Source organism: Panthera uncia (assembly GCF_023721935.1).
Source record: "Panthera uncia isolate 11264 chromosome D3 unlocalized genomic scaffold, Puncia_PCG_1.0 HiC_scaffold_8, whole genome shotgun sequence".
Taxonomy (NCBI): domain Eukaryota; kingdom Metazoa; phylum Chordata; class Mammalia; order Carnivora; family Felidae; genus Panthera; species Panthera uncia.
The window spans coordinates 15576078-15590725 of record NW_026057586.1 but is presented as its reverse complement, the minus strand read 5'-3'; the positions used below and the strand labels follow the sequence as shown (position 1 = coordinate 15590725).

Sequence of the window (14648 nt, the reverse complement as noted above, 5' to 3'; positions counted from 1 at the left end):
GTTTGCAATCTTCCTCACATCTTCATTTCCAACTTTGGTGATTTGACCTGGCTGGGAGGGACAGATTGATTCCAGGTCATATAACCTGATAAATACTGATAACCCTCAGTTCCTAAAAATACCGAAAAATTAATTGCTTTAATTATCAATTGTTCTATATATTTTTCATTCAGTTACTGGATTAAGTTGTCTCTAAATCACAATTATTTGTAATGAAGTAGATACTATTTAGCTGTTTTTTGGTTTACATCATTGGGATAACTTGAGATTTGCCTTGATTTTCCAAGACTCCTGTGAGTCAATTAGCACAGATGTTATTTATAGATCTGGTTCAAGCTAGGTTGTACTAAAACCTGTGAAATTCAACTTGGAATTATTTGTCCCTATTAAGTCCATATCCTAACGGCATTCTTCATAATGCAGGCTTTGAGAAAATGTGGGAAATTTTGAGGAAAAAAATACAAATTACATGTATCGACAAATAGAATGTAGAGATACAAATGGCAATTCATTCCCTCAACGTAGAGAGACATTTAGAAATGCCTCAACTAAGGCAGATAATTGAAAGAATTAACGTTGAAAGCAAAGAATGAATACTGCTTTACATATTAATATTTTACATTCAGGGAAAAACATACATTACCTAAAAACAATTTCAGATTCTGATAACAACACACGGTCTATTTAGAAAGCCACCAGGTGGAAAGGAATAGTACGTTATGTTGTTTTAGAGAAATGAAGACATTAAGGTTGGAAGATCTAGTTTTGGCCTAGGGCCAAAACTCTGCCATGACGGTTGTTGGTTGTACTTTGTTGGGCAAACCCTTTTAAGTTTTCCATAGGTTTCTATGCTGTGGATATTTTGCTAGAATTATACATCTGTATAAAGCAAATGGTGATTTGCAAAAACGAAACAAAACTCTTTTTTTCAACTTTAAAGATACGCTAATAAAAGAAAGCTATCCTGTAGTCTAGACACAATAACTACAAAGGAAAATGTATGGTTTCAAGTATGTTCTGTGATTTTTATCGTTTCTCCTTTCGATGTGTACAAACAAGAAGTTTGCAAGTGCTTGTGGGAAAATTAAGCTGAAATGGGAGATCAAAGAATCACATGAATGTAAAGACCAGGTAATGCATGAGTGATTTTCTCTCTATACTTTGTGTATTTAGAATATCATGCTTCATGGTATTGTCAGAAACAATTTCCCAAAGATGAAAAGAAATTTTCCCAGAAGAGAGCAGTGACTTATGAAAACACATGAAGTTAAACCTGACAAAGTAAACACATATCAATATGTCTCCGGGTGTTATCATGTCTTTGTGTTCCGTGGCTTTAGCTGTTTACTGTATCTTCAAATTTATCTCTACTTTTGAACCCATATAAACCAGAAATTGTGTGGAAAGAAAGGCTAATACATATGATCTAGGTGAAAGTAACAAATTAACCCTTCTTTGGATTTTTATAAATGTGTAAATAATTGAATGATATTAAGCACTGTGGAGGCATATAAGGAATTGAATGCTACTTTTTCTCATCTTCAAAGTTTACACAGTCTAAGAACTAGAGTATCCACATAGGTAAAGTTAAAAAAATAATAAAACACCAGATAACAATTGTCACAATCTTCTATGTTTTACATGTTGAAATTCCAAACATTTTTTATATCATCATCCAAATATATTTTTTCAATTTTAGTAGTTAATAAATGCATAAATGTGGGCAAGGCATGTAGCTTTTTTGTGCTTCCGTTTCCTTATCTGAAAAATAGTGCTACAGTATCTGCACATGACCTAGATTGTTAATTCTCCCCAACATCCATCTCATCTTTGTTTTCGTAATGGTCAACGTCCTATTCTCTGCTCACCTCTTTCCTGCCTTATGTACAAAGTGTTAACAAGGAAGATGTCCATCCAGCAGGAGACTATAATTTCTACCCTAACTTCCATCTTTATATGGCCATGTCAGCTCTCTGGTCACATGACTAAGTTCTGACCAATAGGACCTACACAAGTTCTACATTACACCTCAAGTGACAGTCTAATTTCTCTTACTTCCCTTCTCTAATCCCTTGGTGTAGAATTCAGATACAGTGCTAGCAAGCTAACTTTGTGGATGAAAAGTGGGCAAAAGCAATAATTTTCCCCTGTGCTGTCCAGTTAAGTGCCACAGGTGGCTGTTCAGCACTTAAAATGTGATGGAAGAAATGAATTTTTAATTTTGTTTGGCCTTAATTAAATTTAAAAATTGATACTCTAGTTATTGAAGAACTTTTAAGTATGTTTGAAAACATATGTAAATTAATCTACCGTTTTCAACTGAAACTTTCATGAAATCTAAGAATAGATCAAGTATTTCCCAATTAACATGTAATTAAAACACCCATTTAACATCTAATTGAGATTTGATGCATGTTTGAATTATAGTATTTTGGATATAATAGGTTAAGCTGAATGAATTTTTAAAGTTAATTTCACCTGTTTCTTTTTATTTTTTAAAACTATGATTAACAGAAAATTAAAAATTATACATGTGCCTCACATATGTTTCTATGAGAGAGCACTGATCTAGGCAATGGAAAAACTGCAAGATAGAAGGAAGTCAGGTCTTTGGACAACTTCATGGACAGAGTAAAACAATAGCTCTGAGCCATTTACCCATTTGGACTTCTAGCAATAAATCTTCTAATTGGCTTAAGTCACTATTATTTTGGTTTCTATGAAAGCAGCCATATACTGTTTTAATTAATAAACTACTTCATAGAGTTTGGGGAGGATTAAATGAGCTAATCCTCATTAAAGGCTTAGAACAGATCATGCCACATATTAAAGGTTCAATGCCTATAAATTATTACCGTTATTATATCTCTCAATTTCAATGAAATTTTCCACCCCCTTATAACTCTATATCATTTTATGTATTTATACAATATAGTGCCATCATCATTCAAATTCATGCGTTTAAATTAGAATTCATATTGAAAAATTTGTTAGAAGGCCTATGCCTCTGCTCTATAATCTGTTCATCTCAAAGATGATAAATAGCTCTTACTCAAAGTTTTACTAATATACTTAATAGTTCAACCACCAACCCGTCACCATTGTTTCTACAACCATAAGGAAGTCACAGTCATGTCACAGTACATCTCAAACCATTCTCTGGTTTTCTATTGCTCTAAGGATAAGCACTAAACACATTCATGTGCCCTTCCCACCTCCCCCAGGATTACTTCTCCCTGTCCATTTTTTGGGCTGTCCCATACTCTGGTTTTGCCTTATTTCTTCAGTTGGCATCTCAACATCTTGTGCATTTGTTTGACGCTTCCTTGAATGTGTTCTCTTCCCTCATCACCTAGTTACATGATTCTTTCCCTTCATATTTCAGCTCACATATCATCCTCTTTAGAGAGTCTTAGATGGCCTTCTAGACTGGGTTAGTCTTCTGCTAAATATGCACAGAGCACCTTGGTGGCACCTTCCTGTACTACCCTGTCCCATGCCTCTTCTAGAATCTATGATTATAATCTTTACCATAAATGTAGCACTTTTCCCATTATTAAAATATGATACTGTTTTCTGTCCATTACCCACTTTTCTCTTAAGTTGTAACTTCCTTAAGGGCAATACTGAATGTACATTTTGTACTTCCCCTCCCACATCAAGACAGAACTTTTTAATTATTATTATTATTATTTTAAATATAAGCTCTATGCCCAATGTAGGGCTTGAACGCACGACTCTGAGATCAAGAGTCGCATGCTCCACCCACTGAGCCAGCCAGGTTCCCAAGATAAAACTCCTAATAAACACATTAAACTGCCAGATAAACTATACAAAGTTGACCAATATTTGGTGTGATGATTCAGATGAAAATAAAGATCACTTCAGCTCAATGGTGGAGATAAGAAAATATATTTTTTTAGTGTTTATTTGTTTATTGAGAGAGAGAGAGAGAGAGAGAGAGGGAGGGAGGCAGCATATGCACAAGCAGGGGAGGGGCAGAGAGAAAGGGAGAGAATCCCAAGCAGGCTCTGTGCTGTCCATGGAGTTAGAGGCAGGGCTCGATCCCATGAACCATGAGATCATGACCTGAGCCGAAATCAAGAGTCAGATGTTTAACCAACTGAGCCACCAGGTGCCCCAAGAAAATATTTATGGAGCTACTAAGATGTGAGTGGGACTTGCTAAGGTAGAATTCAGGATAGGGGTTAAGAGAGTATATTTAGAACAAGAATGACTGGGATTGAATCCCAGCTCTGCCAGTTAGCTGTGTGATTCTTGGCAAATAATGTGACTTATCGGTCCTTTAGGTTCTTCATCTGTAAAATGGAGAAAGGAAACAGCAGCGGTATCTTATAAGGTTTCAGGGAGAATTAGATGAGTCAATACAAACTTAGCTTAGAAGAGAGTATCAAGTACATACTAAGTACTTGATAAATATGTGTTAAATGTGACCTTTGGATTAGAAGAAAGGGAGAAGGAAGCCATTTAAAACAGGTGAAATTTCACAAACTATAACGCAGGGGATTAAGAAAAGAGACCGACCTTCCTTTTGAGGTGCAGACCATTTCTGTAAATGAGTAGTAGGAGGTGAGGCAAAGAAAGGGTCAGTGAAGGACTTGATAATATAATGGTTGGGAGGTCAGTGCACATTTCTGATCAGAGCAGTGGCATTCTTAAAATTGTTTCCTGTTTGTTTTTGCCTGTCAGCATTGCCAGAGAAGAGAGACATAAATAATTCTTGGAAGCACTTAAGAGGCCTTATCTCTTTTGATATCTTAAAGCCATGAGTAGGTATTAGTACGATGCCCACTTTATTGACGGTGAAATGGAAGCAAGGAGAGGTGTGAAACAGAGCAAGACAATAATAACGTCAAAATCACAGGACTTCTATGAGGATTCAACGTATGAAAAATATTTAGCTCCATACAAAATACGGCAAGGGTCTGGTGAAAGAAATCTATAGGCTTTAATATTAGGATTGCTGTCAGTCAGAAGAGGGGAGTATCGCCCTCCTTTTCCTCTTTTTAGTCCTGTATCCTGTCGTGTAATATAAGAAAGCTTTCACATGCTTTGTCAAGAAAAATTGTGAGTTTTAATTTCAATGTGCCTGTGTTGTACAGACATATAAAATTAGGGGGAGGTGAAACAAACAACATGAATTTCCCATGTTGGGGAGGGCCAGTTCTATGCTCCTATGCTCAGCAGATCTATAAACGAAGACCTAATTGCCAACAGCGAGGACATGAAAGGGAAAAAAATGAGTGATAGCTAGAGAGCACTTCATGGCTCGAAACCCATTTCCTCAAAACAGGGATTGTTTGAGTCTTTTTGAACATAGCGTACTGGTGGTTATTATGTGCGAGAGAGGACGGACAAGGTGGCGAACTTCGGCGGGTGACCTTGGACTATGAGGGCAGTCCCACGGTGCGACCACTGGGGCGAGCGTGGGTGGGTTTATTGACAGAGATGAGTGCGAGTTCAGGAGTCATGAGAAGGGTTCGTCTTTACAAGATGATGCGACAATCTTCCTTAGTGGATGTCGCAACCCCATCAGAGCCAAGAAACTCTGCAGATGGTTGAAAGAAATGGAAGAGCAGCTCCTTGGGATTTGTTTATGTTTTTTTTTTCCCACTTCTATGCCACCTCTACAATCATCAGTTGATTCCTCTGGAAAGCAATGAAAGGAGGAAATGGTTTTCAAATCATCACACTTCTATATTCTTGTTACAGCCTCTAAGTGAACTTCTTAATGAGGGAAAAGTTACAATAACTGGTTCAAGTTGGATTGGAAGTTGTAAATGGCTTTTGATAAGCCACAGTGTTTGTTTCTATTATTAGAATAAATTAAGTGTTACTACTCTTTTTATAAATTGCACCCAAATGCCTAGGATAGAAACCAAGGTATCCCAGGTGATTTTCTTATGTGAATCATCAGTGTTTTCCTGCTTTTTCCTTAACATGCTCAAACGTGCTTAACAATGAAAAATAATGTTGACCAGCACATTATTCAAGAGCTGTAAATCCCACGGGATAATTGAACATTTGATAAATTCTGGAGGAAATGTGTCCTTGGAAATGGGGCTCAGAAGTGATGATCATTATGCATTTTTGGATTGTTTAAAATGTTAAAAGTTTTGGGGGGACCTGGTGGCTCAGTCAGTTAAGTGCCGACTTCAGCTCAGGTCATGATCTCGTGGTTCATGAGTTCAAGCCCCACAACAGGCTCTGTGCTGACAGCTCAGAGCCTGGAGCGTGCTTCAGATTCTGTGTCTCCCTCTCTCTCTGCCCCTCCCTTGCTCACTCTGTCTCTCTCTCTCTCTCTCTCTGAAAAATAAACATTAAAAAAGTTTTTTTAATGAAATACAATGTTAACATTTTCAATCCAAAGGCAAAAAGTAACACCTGTGTTAAAAGGGTGTGAATTGTATCATTAATATGACCATGCATATTTTTCATTTTCTACCCTGTAATGTTGAGTACCTAATACTTCACCCTGAAGATAAAAGTTGTAATTGTCAAAAGGGAAGTTGAAACCCATTCCTTCTTTGACATGAAATCATACTTTAAAAAAGCCATAATGTTTAAACACAAATACACTACCATCATCTTTCATTTAATTCTCTAAACAAAAAAGAGCATTGTATCCCTGCCCTTTTTACAAATAATGAAATTGCCTCAGATTTCTGTGCCATCAATAAAAAGACTTTAAAAGAGTCTATATTATAAATTACAGCAGCTACACAAGTTTAATGGTCAAGTTCTTTTCCATCAGCTAAAAGCACCCTCTGGCTCCACATATTCTTTTAAAGCAGATACTATTTTTTTTCAAACAACATGGAGTGTGGAGATACCCTGGCAAGTAAGTTAAAATTTTGTGAGAAGAAATGGGGATTCAACGGGAATTATTATTAACTGAAAGAGTGGGATTGGGGTGTTACTTACCAAAAACTGCAGACTGTCAAACAAGTCTTACTTATCTTATATGACTATTAATCATGCATATTAATCATATACACGTATTTTGACAAAAATACATTAGCAATCTTTGTCTTACTTAAATATTTAAAACATTCTGTTTTGTTGAAATTTTGTTATTTTTGTTATTAAATATAAATTTAACCGAGTTTTAGGTTGTAGATTCAATGTGTGTTGAGCTATAATGGAGTCTAATTCTTCTGTCAAATCTTTTGGTTTTTACATAGTTTCTTTATAAACATTTGTAATACTATTCCATGTGTAGAATCTTTTTAACTTCACTTTTTCTTGTGGTTTATGTTTCCTCTAATTATTTGAAAGGAGTTATGTTTCTAAAACTTTAATTACTTTAGAATTTATTTATATTAATATGTATTATTCACTGTGTATAGCAGTGAACCTTTCGAAAAGCAATTTTCCTCTAGAAAAAAATATTTTACAAACAATTAACCTAATATATGTCTACCGGGCCAACATGTAAAATGAAATTTGTTTTTAGGTACACTGCATGCTTTGCAAATTGTCTCACGTTTCTGTCATTGCTGTCTCATACAGTTTTTTCATGATCAGGATTTTATTCTTTATGGAAAAAGCTATAATAGAACATTTTTATCTATCATACATAAACACATAAAAATGTTTAAACATTATATCAATGCTTAAAAACTAAACTGAATTATTTTTGCTGCAGTATTCAAAAATTCAGTCTGAAATATTTGGGGAGAGCTTATTTTATTTTAAGAAAAATCCATTAGAACTGGAAGAAATTAATACTACTAAGCTTATAAAAGCAAAACTATAAAATTTAGCTAGAAACCATTTTCTGATTACTTCATGTTTTCTCCATGTCTAGCTACAAGTAAACAGCTTGATATTATGAATTCTCGTCTATACTTTCTTTCTTTTCTCTTCCACATTGTCCAGAACATTAAAAGATACCTAAGAATGGCTTGTTTGCTTGATTGGATGTTTCGTTCAATATTTTTATTGAAGAGGACCTCAGGACATACTGTTTTTAAATTTAATTTTTAAAGGATAACTTAATGGTCTTTGGATTCAAATATCTGTCTATCAATTCTAGTCCCACCAGATAAGCTCTTTTTTTTGTTGTTAATCATAATAGCATTTCTATCATAACTATGTTATGAGGATTGAAGAGAATAATATATGTGAGATTTCTGGGCCATCATATGAGTTCAAAAAGTATCAATTATTACTATTACTTAACTTCTTTAAATCTGTTTGTCTGTGGGGCCCCTGGGTGGCTCAGTGGGTTAAGCATCCAACTTCAGCTCAGGTCATGATCTCATGGTTCGTGGGTTCGAGCCCTGCGTCGGGCTCTGTGCTGACAGCTCAGAGCCTTGAGCCTGCTTCAATTCAGTGTCTCGCTCTCTCTCTCTGTCCCTCCCCAACCTGTGCTTTGTCTCTTCTCTCTGTCTCTCAAAAATAAGTAAAATTTAAAAAGATTAAATAAATCTGTTTATCCACATACTGAGAAAAATGTGCTTATATTGTAGGACTATTGTGAGGATTGAAATGTGTGCAAGGCACGTAGGGCTCTTAATATATTGTAGACATTGTTACATACAGTTAAAAATGTTAATAGCAGGAGCGCCTGGGTGGCTCAGTCGGTTAAGCGGCTGACTTCGGCTCAGGTCATGATCTCACGGTCCGTGAGTTCGAGCCCTGCGTCGGGCTCTGTGCTGACAGCTCAGAACCTGGAGCCTGTTTCAGATTCTGTGTCTCCCTCTCTCTGACCCTCCCCTGTTCATGCTCTCTCTCTGTCTCAAAAATAAATAAACGTTAAAAAAAATTTTTTAAGACAGCTTTTTTTTTTTTTTAACATTTATTTATTTTTGAGACAGAGAGAGACAGAGCATGAACGGGGGAGGGTCAGAGAGAGGGAGACACAGAATCTGAAACAGGCTCCAGGCTCTGAGCTGTCAGCCCAGAGCCCGACGCGGGGCTTGAACTCACGGACCGCGAGATCGTGACCTGAGCCGAAGTCGGCCGCTTAACCGACTGAGCCACCCAGGCGCCCCCAAAAAAATTTTTTTAAAATGCTAATAGCAGGATCTTATTATGAAATAAGAATCATTACTTACAACTAAACCATGAGACGTCTTAATTACTAAATTCCTAATCCTGTACACTAAATTGATATGAAACTAACAATCACAAATTGTATCATTGGTTCTCTATATGGTTATAAAAGAGCCTTACATGATTTCAGTAGTATTTCTGCTTCTCCCCAGTTTATAGCTACCCACCAGAGATCATGTGTGAATATAAATAAGAATTTCAATCATTAAGCATTTCTTGGAAGCGTCTGTGTGGCTACAGATAAAAGCAGTAAATACATATTTTCAGCATGTTTTAATAATCAAAAACTATTTAATTTTTTAACTTAGATAAAGAACAGCTGAGAAAAAAATCTGGTCATGCTTTTCAATCAACTGAGAAAAATGTGACAGAAGGGGCTCACACTGAGGAAGTAATGATTAATTTATCAAATGCTTATGCTTCAGGTATGGATGTCATTAACAAACGTTTCATTTTTTAATAAAAATGTTATGTCATTTACATATTTATTGAAGCCATTGTAAGGTCCTTAAGATTTGATGCTTTAACTTACTTTTAAAAGTGCAACTACCTGGGGCACCTGGGTGGCTCAGTCAGTTGAGTGACCGACTTCGGCTCAGGTCATGATCCTGAGGCTCCTAAGTTCAAGCCCCGCGAGGGGCTGCTCCGAGCCTGGAGCCTGCTTCAGATTCTGTGTCCGCATCTCTCTCTGCCCCTCCCCTGCTCTCTCCCTCTCAAAAATAAATTAACATTAAACAAAATTCAAAAAGTGCAATTACCAGTTCATTTGTTTGACAAAGCAACGATAAGGTCCATCTAGGGGATCTTGAAGGTTCAATTACTCCAATGGTGTGCTTTAAAAATGGTTTTTTTTTTTTTTTTTTTTTTTTTGGTGAAAATTGTTATCCAGTGAAACTTTGAATGAAGATTCTGAGTAAGATTTGAACACATGCTACTTGTTACTTCACATGGCCTTTTAATATCTTTAATGTCCAATGATCAAAACTCTACGCCCATGGGGATTTTCCTTGCCATTCTAGTTACTGACCTAGCTTTTTATCTCTTTTTTTGCTCTAGATTTGTTGCCATCCAAGGATGGTAAAGATTTAACTAAATGTTTTCTGCTGCAAGTGGTAAATATTCTTCTGCATTACATCAAAAAAATGTTTGATGTTAAGAGTAAAATACTAGACTTTCATCATCCTCACCAACTTCTTGAAGGTTTGGATGGGTTTAACCTAGAGCTGTCTGACCACCCTGAATCTTTGGAGCAGTTACTTGTTGACTGCAGGGATACCTTAAAATATGGTGTTAAAACGGGTAATTTTCAAATCAATGCACCTGAACTGGAGACTGAATGAATGGCCTTGAGTTTTTGTGTGTGTTGGAAAACGGTCCCATTTTGCTCATTTTTACTTAAAACATTCGTCTAGTTTGTTTTCAAATTGGTGTTATCACATATAAACTGTTTAGTAGTTAACAAAGAAAAGTAAATACAGTGGTTTGGGCTTGAAGCATTATATTCCAATGGCAATTAAACATACAATTTTAACTTACTTCTTTTCATTTGCCCATATTCATTATTAATGCTCAATTGACTACCCTTCTACATCAATAAAATATATAGCAATAAAATTATATATATCTACATCCTATATGTTAGATATATATGTAGATATATATATCTACGTCCTATATGTTAGAAATTATGTTTTCTGATTAATTTATTGTAACTTTATTCTTAACCACTTAAAGCAATGATATGTCCCGGGGTTAACAATGTTTGACTAGGCTCTATGGACCCCTTTTTCTAAAATCTTAAATGTATACTAAATAATGTATTTGAAACAACATAATCTTTGGAAAGAGGCACACACAAAAAAGTGTCCAAATACAACCTGTATCCCTGGGTTTATTACTCATTTCTTATTATGTGATCTTTGAAAATACTTCATGTGCTAATAATTGAAAGTTATTTGTGTATGCCGACTTGCCTCGTATTTGATAGACATTAAACAGACACTTAAAATAATGTATTTTTGACATCACAGAAACTTTAAGCATCACGCATATTTTATCTTCAGACCAAACTGATCAAGCATGCCAAGAAACAAAAATAATTTCTATTTGAGAATGCTCATTTCTGCATTAATTTTAATAACAAAAATAAAAAAGTGCCTCATTTTCACATTTATCTTGTATAACCTGGATTTTCTTTGACAGAACACTATGCAATATTGCCATTTAAAGTCCTGGGAGGGGCACCTTGGTGTCAGTCAGTTAAGCTTCTGGCTCTTGATCTTGGCTCAGGTCATGATCTCATGGTTGTTAGATCAAGCCCTGCATCTGGTTCTGTGCTGGGCATGGAACCTGCATAAGATTCTCTCTCTCTCTCTTCCTCGCCCCTCCCTGATTCGTGCACATACATGTGCTCTCTCTCTCAAAAAAATTAATTAACAATTTTAAAACCTATACAAAAAAAAATCCTAAGAAAGTCATTGATGATTTCTCACAGAATTTTAGTTATTACAAAAAGACATACCACATGGGGAGCCTTGGTGGCTCAGTCAGTTAAGCGGTTGACTTTGGCTCAGGCCATGATCTTGTGGTGTACAAGTTCAAGCCCTGCATGGGGCTCTGAGCTGTCAGCACAGAGCCTGGAGCCTGCTTCGGATTCTGTGTCTCCTTCTCTCCCTGCCCTCCCCTGCTTGCGCTCTGTCTCTCTCTCTCTCTCAAAATTAAATAAAAACATTTTAAAAAATGCAAAAATAATAAAAAGACATAACACAAAATAATATGCTCAATATGATTTCAATTAAATTTAATTGTATTTTAAACTGTGTGAAACTGAACATATATACATGCACATGTATAAAACTACCTGTTCATAATAAATACGTTCTTAACTTATATCTTCCAAGTGTTATAAATATTGTAAGCGTTTGGATAGCTAAGTAGATATTTTCTCTACATATATGCATAAAAATTACTGTCCTGTATGTAATGTTTTCTGTTCTATGCATTTCTGTAACATGTAGTATATTTACAACTGGAAAAATATTATTAAATAAGACAAAAAGAAAGCTTCCTAGGATCGTGAAATAAAAGGCATGTGTCAAGACTGAGTTCAACTGTGTAAATGTGAAGTTGAAATAATTTTTAGTTAGAAATAAACATAGCAAAAGGAAGTTCTGAAAAATAGCAGGGCAATTGAAGCACCGTGACAGCTTTAAATCAAGTTCTTCATCCTTCCCTTATCCAGCAAGGCAAAGGCAGAGAAATCTCCAGGGACCCATTCTCCCCATGTTTGCATTTCCCAGTATTAAGCACAGAGGGAAAAGCAAAGATACTGAGAAAGGGAAAAGTCAATAGTAAAAAGAAACATTTCATAACACAGCCCCAACTTCCAAACCTTCCATTCCTTCCAATTTAATGAACATTTATTAAGGCCCTACTTTTAGAATTAACTACGCGGGCTTAGGGGCTCTGCAAGTAGGGGTAAGTGACTGGAGGGGAAGGTGACTCACAAAGAGTTGTGATGCTGGTCATTGTTAAGACACGTTGTCAAAGAAGTGCAAAGAACAATCTATTTTGGAGCTCAGGAGGAGATTAATTTGTTTTAATGTGTATTTATTTTGCGGGAGAGAAAAAGAGAAAGAGTGAATCGGGGGAGGTCAGGGAGAGAGGGAGAGAGAGAATCCCAAGCACACTCCACACTGTCAGCACAAAGTCCAACGTGGGGCTCAATCCCACGAACCGTGAGATCACGACCTGAGTTGAAATCTAGAGTCCCATGAGTAACTGAGCCATCCAGGTTCCCCAGGAAGAGATTAAGTTAAACTGATTGAATATAGAATGTTCAATTTGGTATCTAATGTTTGATGCTTTTTTTTTTTTTTACGTTTGTTTTCGAGAGAGACAGAGACAGCACAAGTGGGGGGTTGTGCAGACAGAGAGGGAGAAAGAGAGAACCCCAAGCAGGCTCCGCCCTGTCAGCACAGAGCCCATCGTGGGGCTCGAACTCATGAAACTGTGAGACCATGACCTGAGCTGAAAACAAGAGTCAGGTGCTTGCTTAACCGACTCAGGCACCCAGGCGCCCCTTGATGTTCTTCATTAATACAAATCTTCAAAAATTCTTTGTAAAAAGGACCTGATATTTTGTCCAAAAACACTGAAGCAGCTTTTGAGAAAAAAATTATTTAATCTTTCGGGTGGTGACTTCCCCACTCACTGGGGTAGTTTTATGCATCCCGCCCTTGGTCTTTCTACTTCAGACACAGGATGGGTTCCTCACCCTCAAGCTTACGAGCTCGTTCTCAACTCAGCGACTTGACTTCTCCCAAGCTGCTCTTCATACCCATATTGGGTCTCCTTCACTCTTTGTCTGGAAGCAAACTTTTGATCTGACCTGAAAGATCACTTCCTCCAAGAAGCCTGTCCTAGAGATTAGCTCGCCGGCTCTCCTGATTGTCTTACGCTCCCTGGGAATGGTCTTAAAACATCCTGATCTTTTCTTCTGTGCTTTCTACAATCGCAGTTAAACACATTTGTGTCATTATTTATTTGATGAATACCTTTTTCTTCCACTGGTCAGTAAGATCCACACGGTAGTGCCTTGTTTACTACTGTGTCCCCAAAGCTGAGCACTGTCCCTGCATGTGATAGTTCTCAGCAATATTTATTGAATGAAATAATCCGTTTATGTGTGCTCGATCGATGAATACCTGTTAACTGAGAAACTGCTCTGAAATTGAACCACTCTTTAGCCCTATGTTTTTATTTTGGCTCATTTGTAATTTTGTCTTTTATCTAGGGCATCCTCGCTTTTTTAACCAGCTGTCCAGTGGGCTAGATGTGGTCGGACTTGCCGGGGCATGGTTGACAGCCACTGCCAATACCAACACGTGAGTATTCTCCAGGGCCTAAGGAGTGTGAGAGCCGGAGACGTGCGTAAGGAAGAGTGAAGATCGAGGTTGTACATTTTGCTGGATACGATGCTTGCCGTAACAAATACAAATAGTTGGTACCCTGAGGGAAACGCAAAGAAGCCGCTGCCTGTTCCCCGGGTAACGTGTTTGAGATTTGCTCAGTCCTCTGGACAGCCTCTAGAAACTCTCAGGATCTGAGTTCCCCGGTAAGTAGTACAGGTCAGTTGGTCAGCCTGGGTTACTAGTGTGCAGACCATGAGTGAGTCCAGTTCTGGGGTTGGAATCATTGAAACGCTACCCCAAACAGCCCATAGCACACGTAGCCAGATACATACCCAAGTATTTGGGAAGTTGCCTGAATATAAATTAGAACCTGAATCTGATCAAAGCCTGAAGAAAGTAAACTTTTTTTTTTATTTTTTTTATTTTTTAATATATGAAATTTACTGTCAAATTGGTTTCCATACAACACCCAGTGCTCATCCCAAAAGGTGCCCTCCTCAATACCCATCACCCACCCTGCCCTCCCTCCCACCCCCCATCAACCCTCAGTTTGTTCTCAGTTTTTAACAGTCTCTTATGCTTTGGCTCTCTCCCACTCTAACCTCTTTTTTTTTTTTTCCTTCCCCTCCCCCATGGGTTTCTGTTACGTTTCTC

The 14648-nt window shown here is 37.1% G+C and overlaps 1 protein-coding gene across 1 annotated transcript in view; it reads left to right on the top strand.

Annotated features, from left to right (window-relative positions):
* Positions 1-14648, top strand: part of LOC125914289 (glutamate decarboxylase 1-like) — a 78239-nt gene that overhangs the window by 29696 nt on the left and 33895 nt on the right. Inside the window, 3 exon segments of the mRNA XM_049619547.1 lie at positions 5342-5451; positions 10113-10380; positions 13877-13967. Coding sequence (XP_049475504.1) covers positions 5342-5451; positions 10113-10380; positions 13877-13967 — 469 coding nt within the window.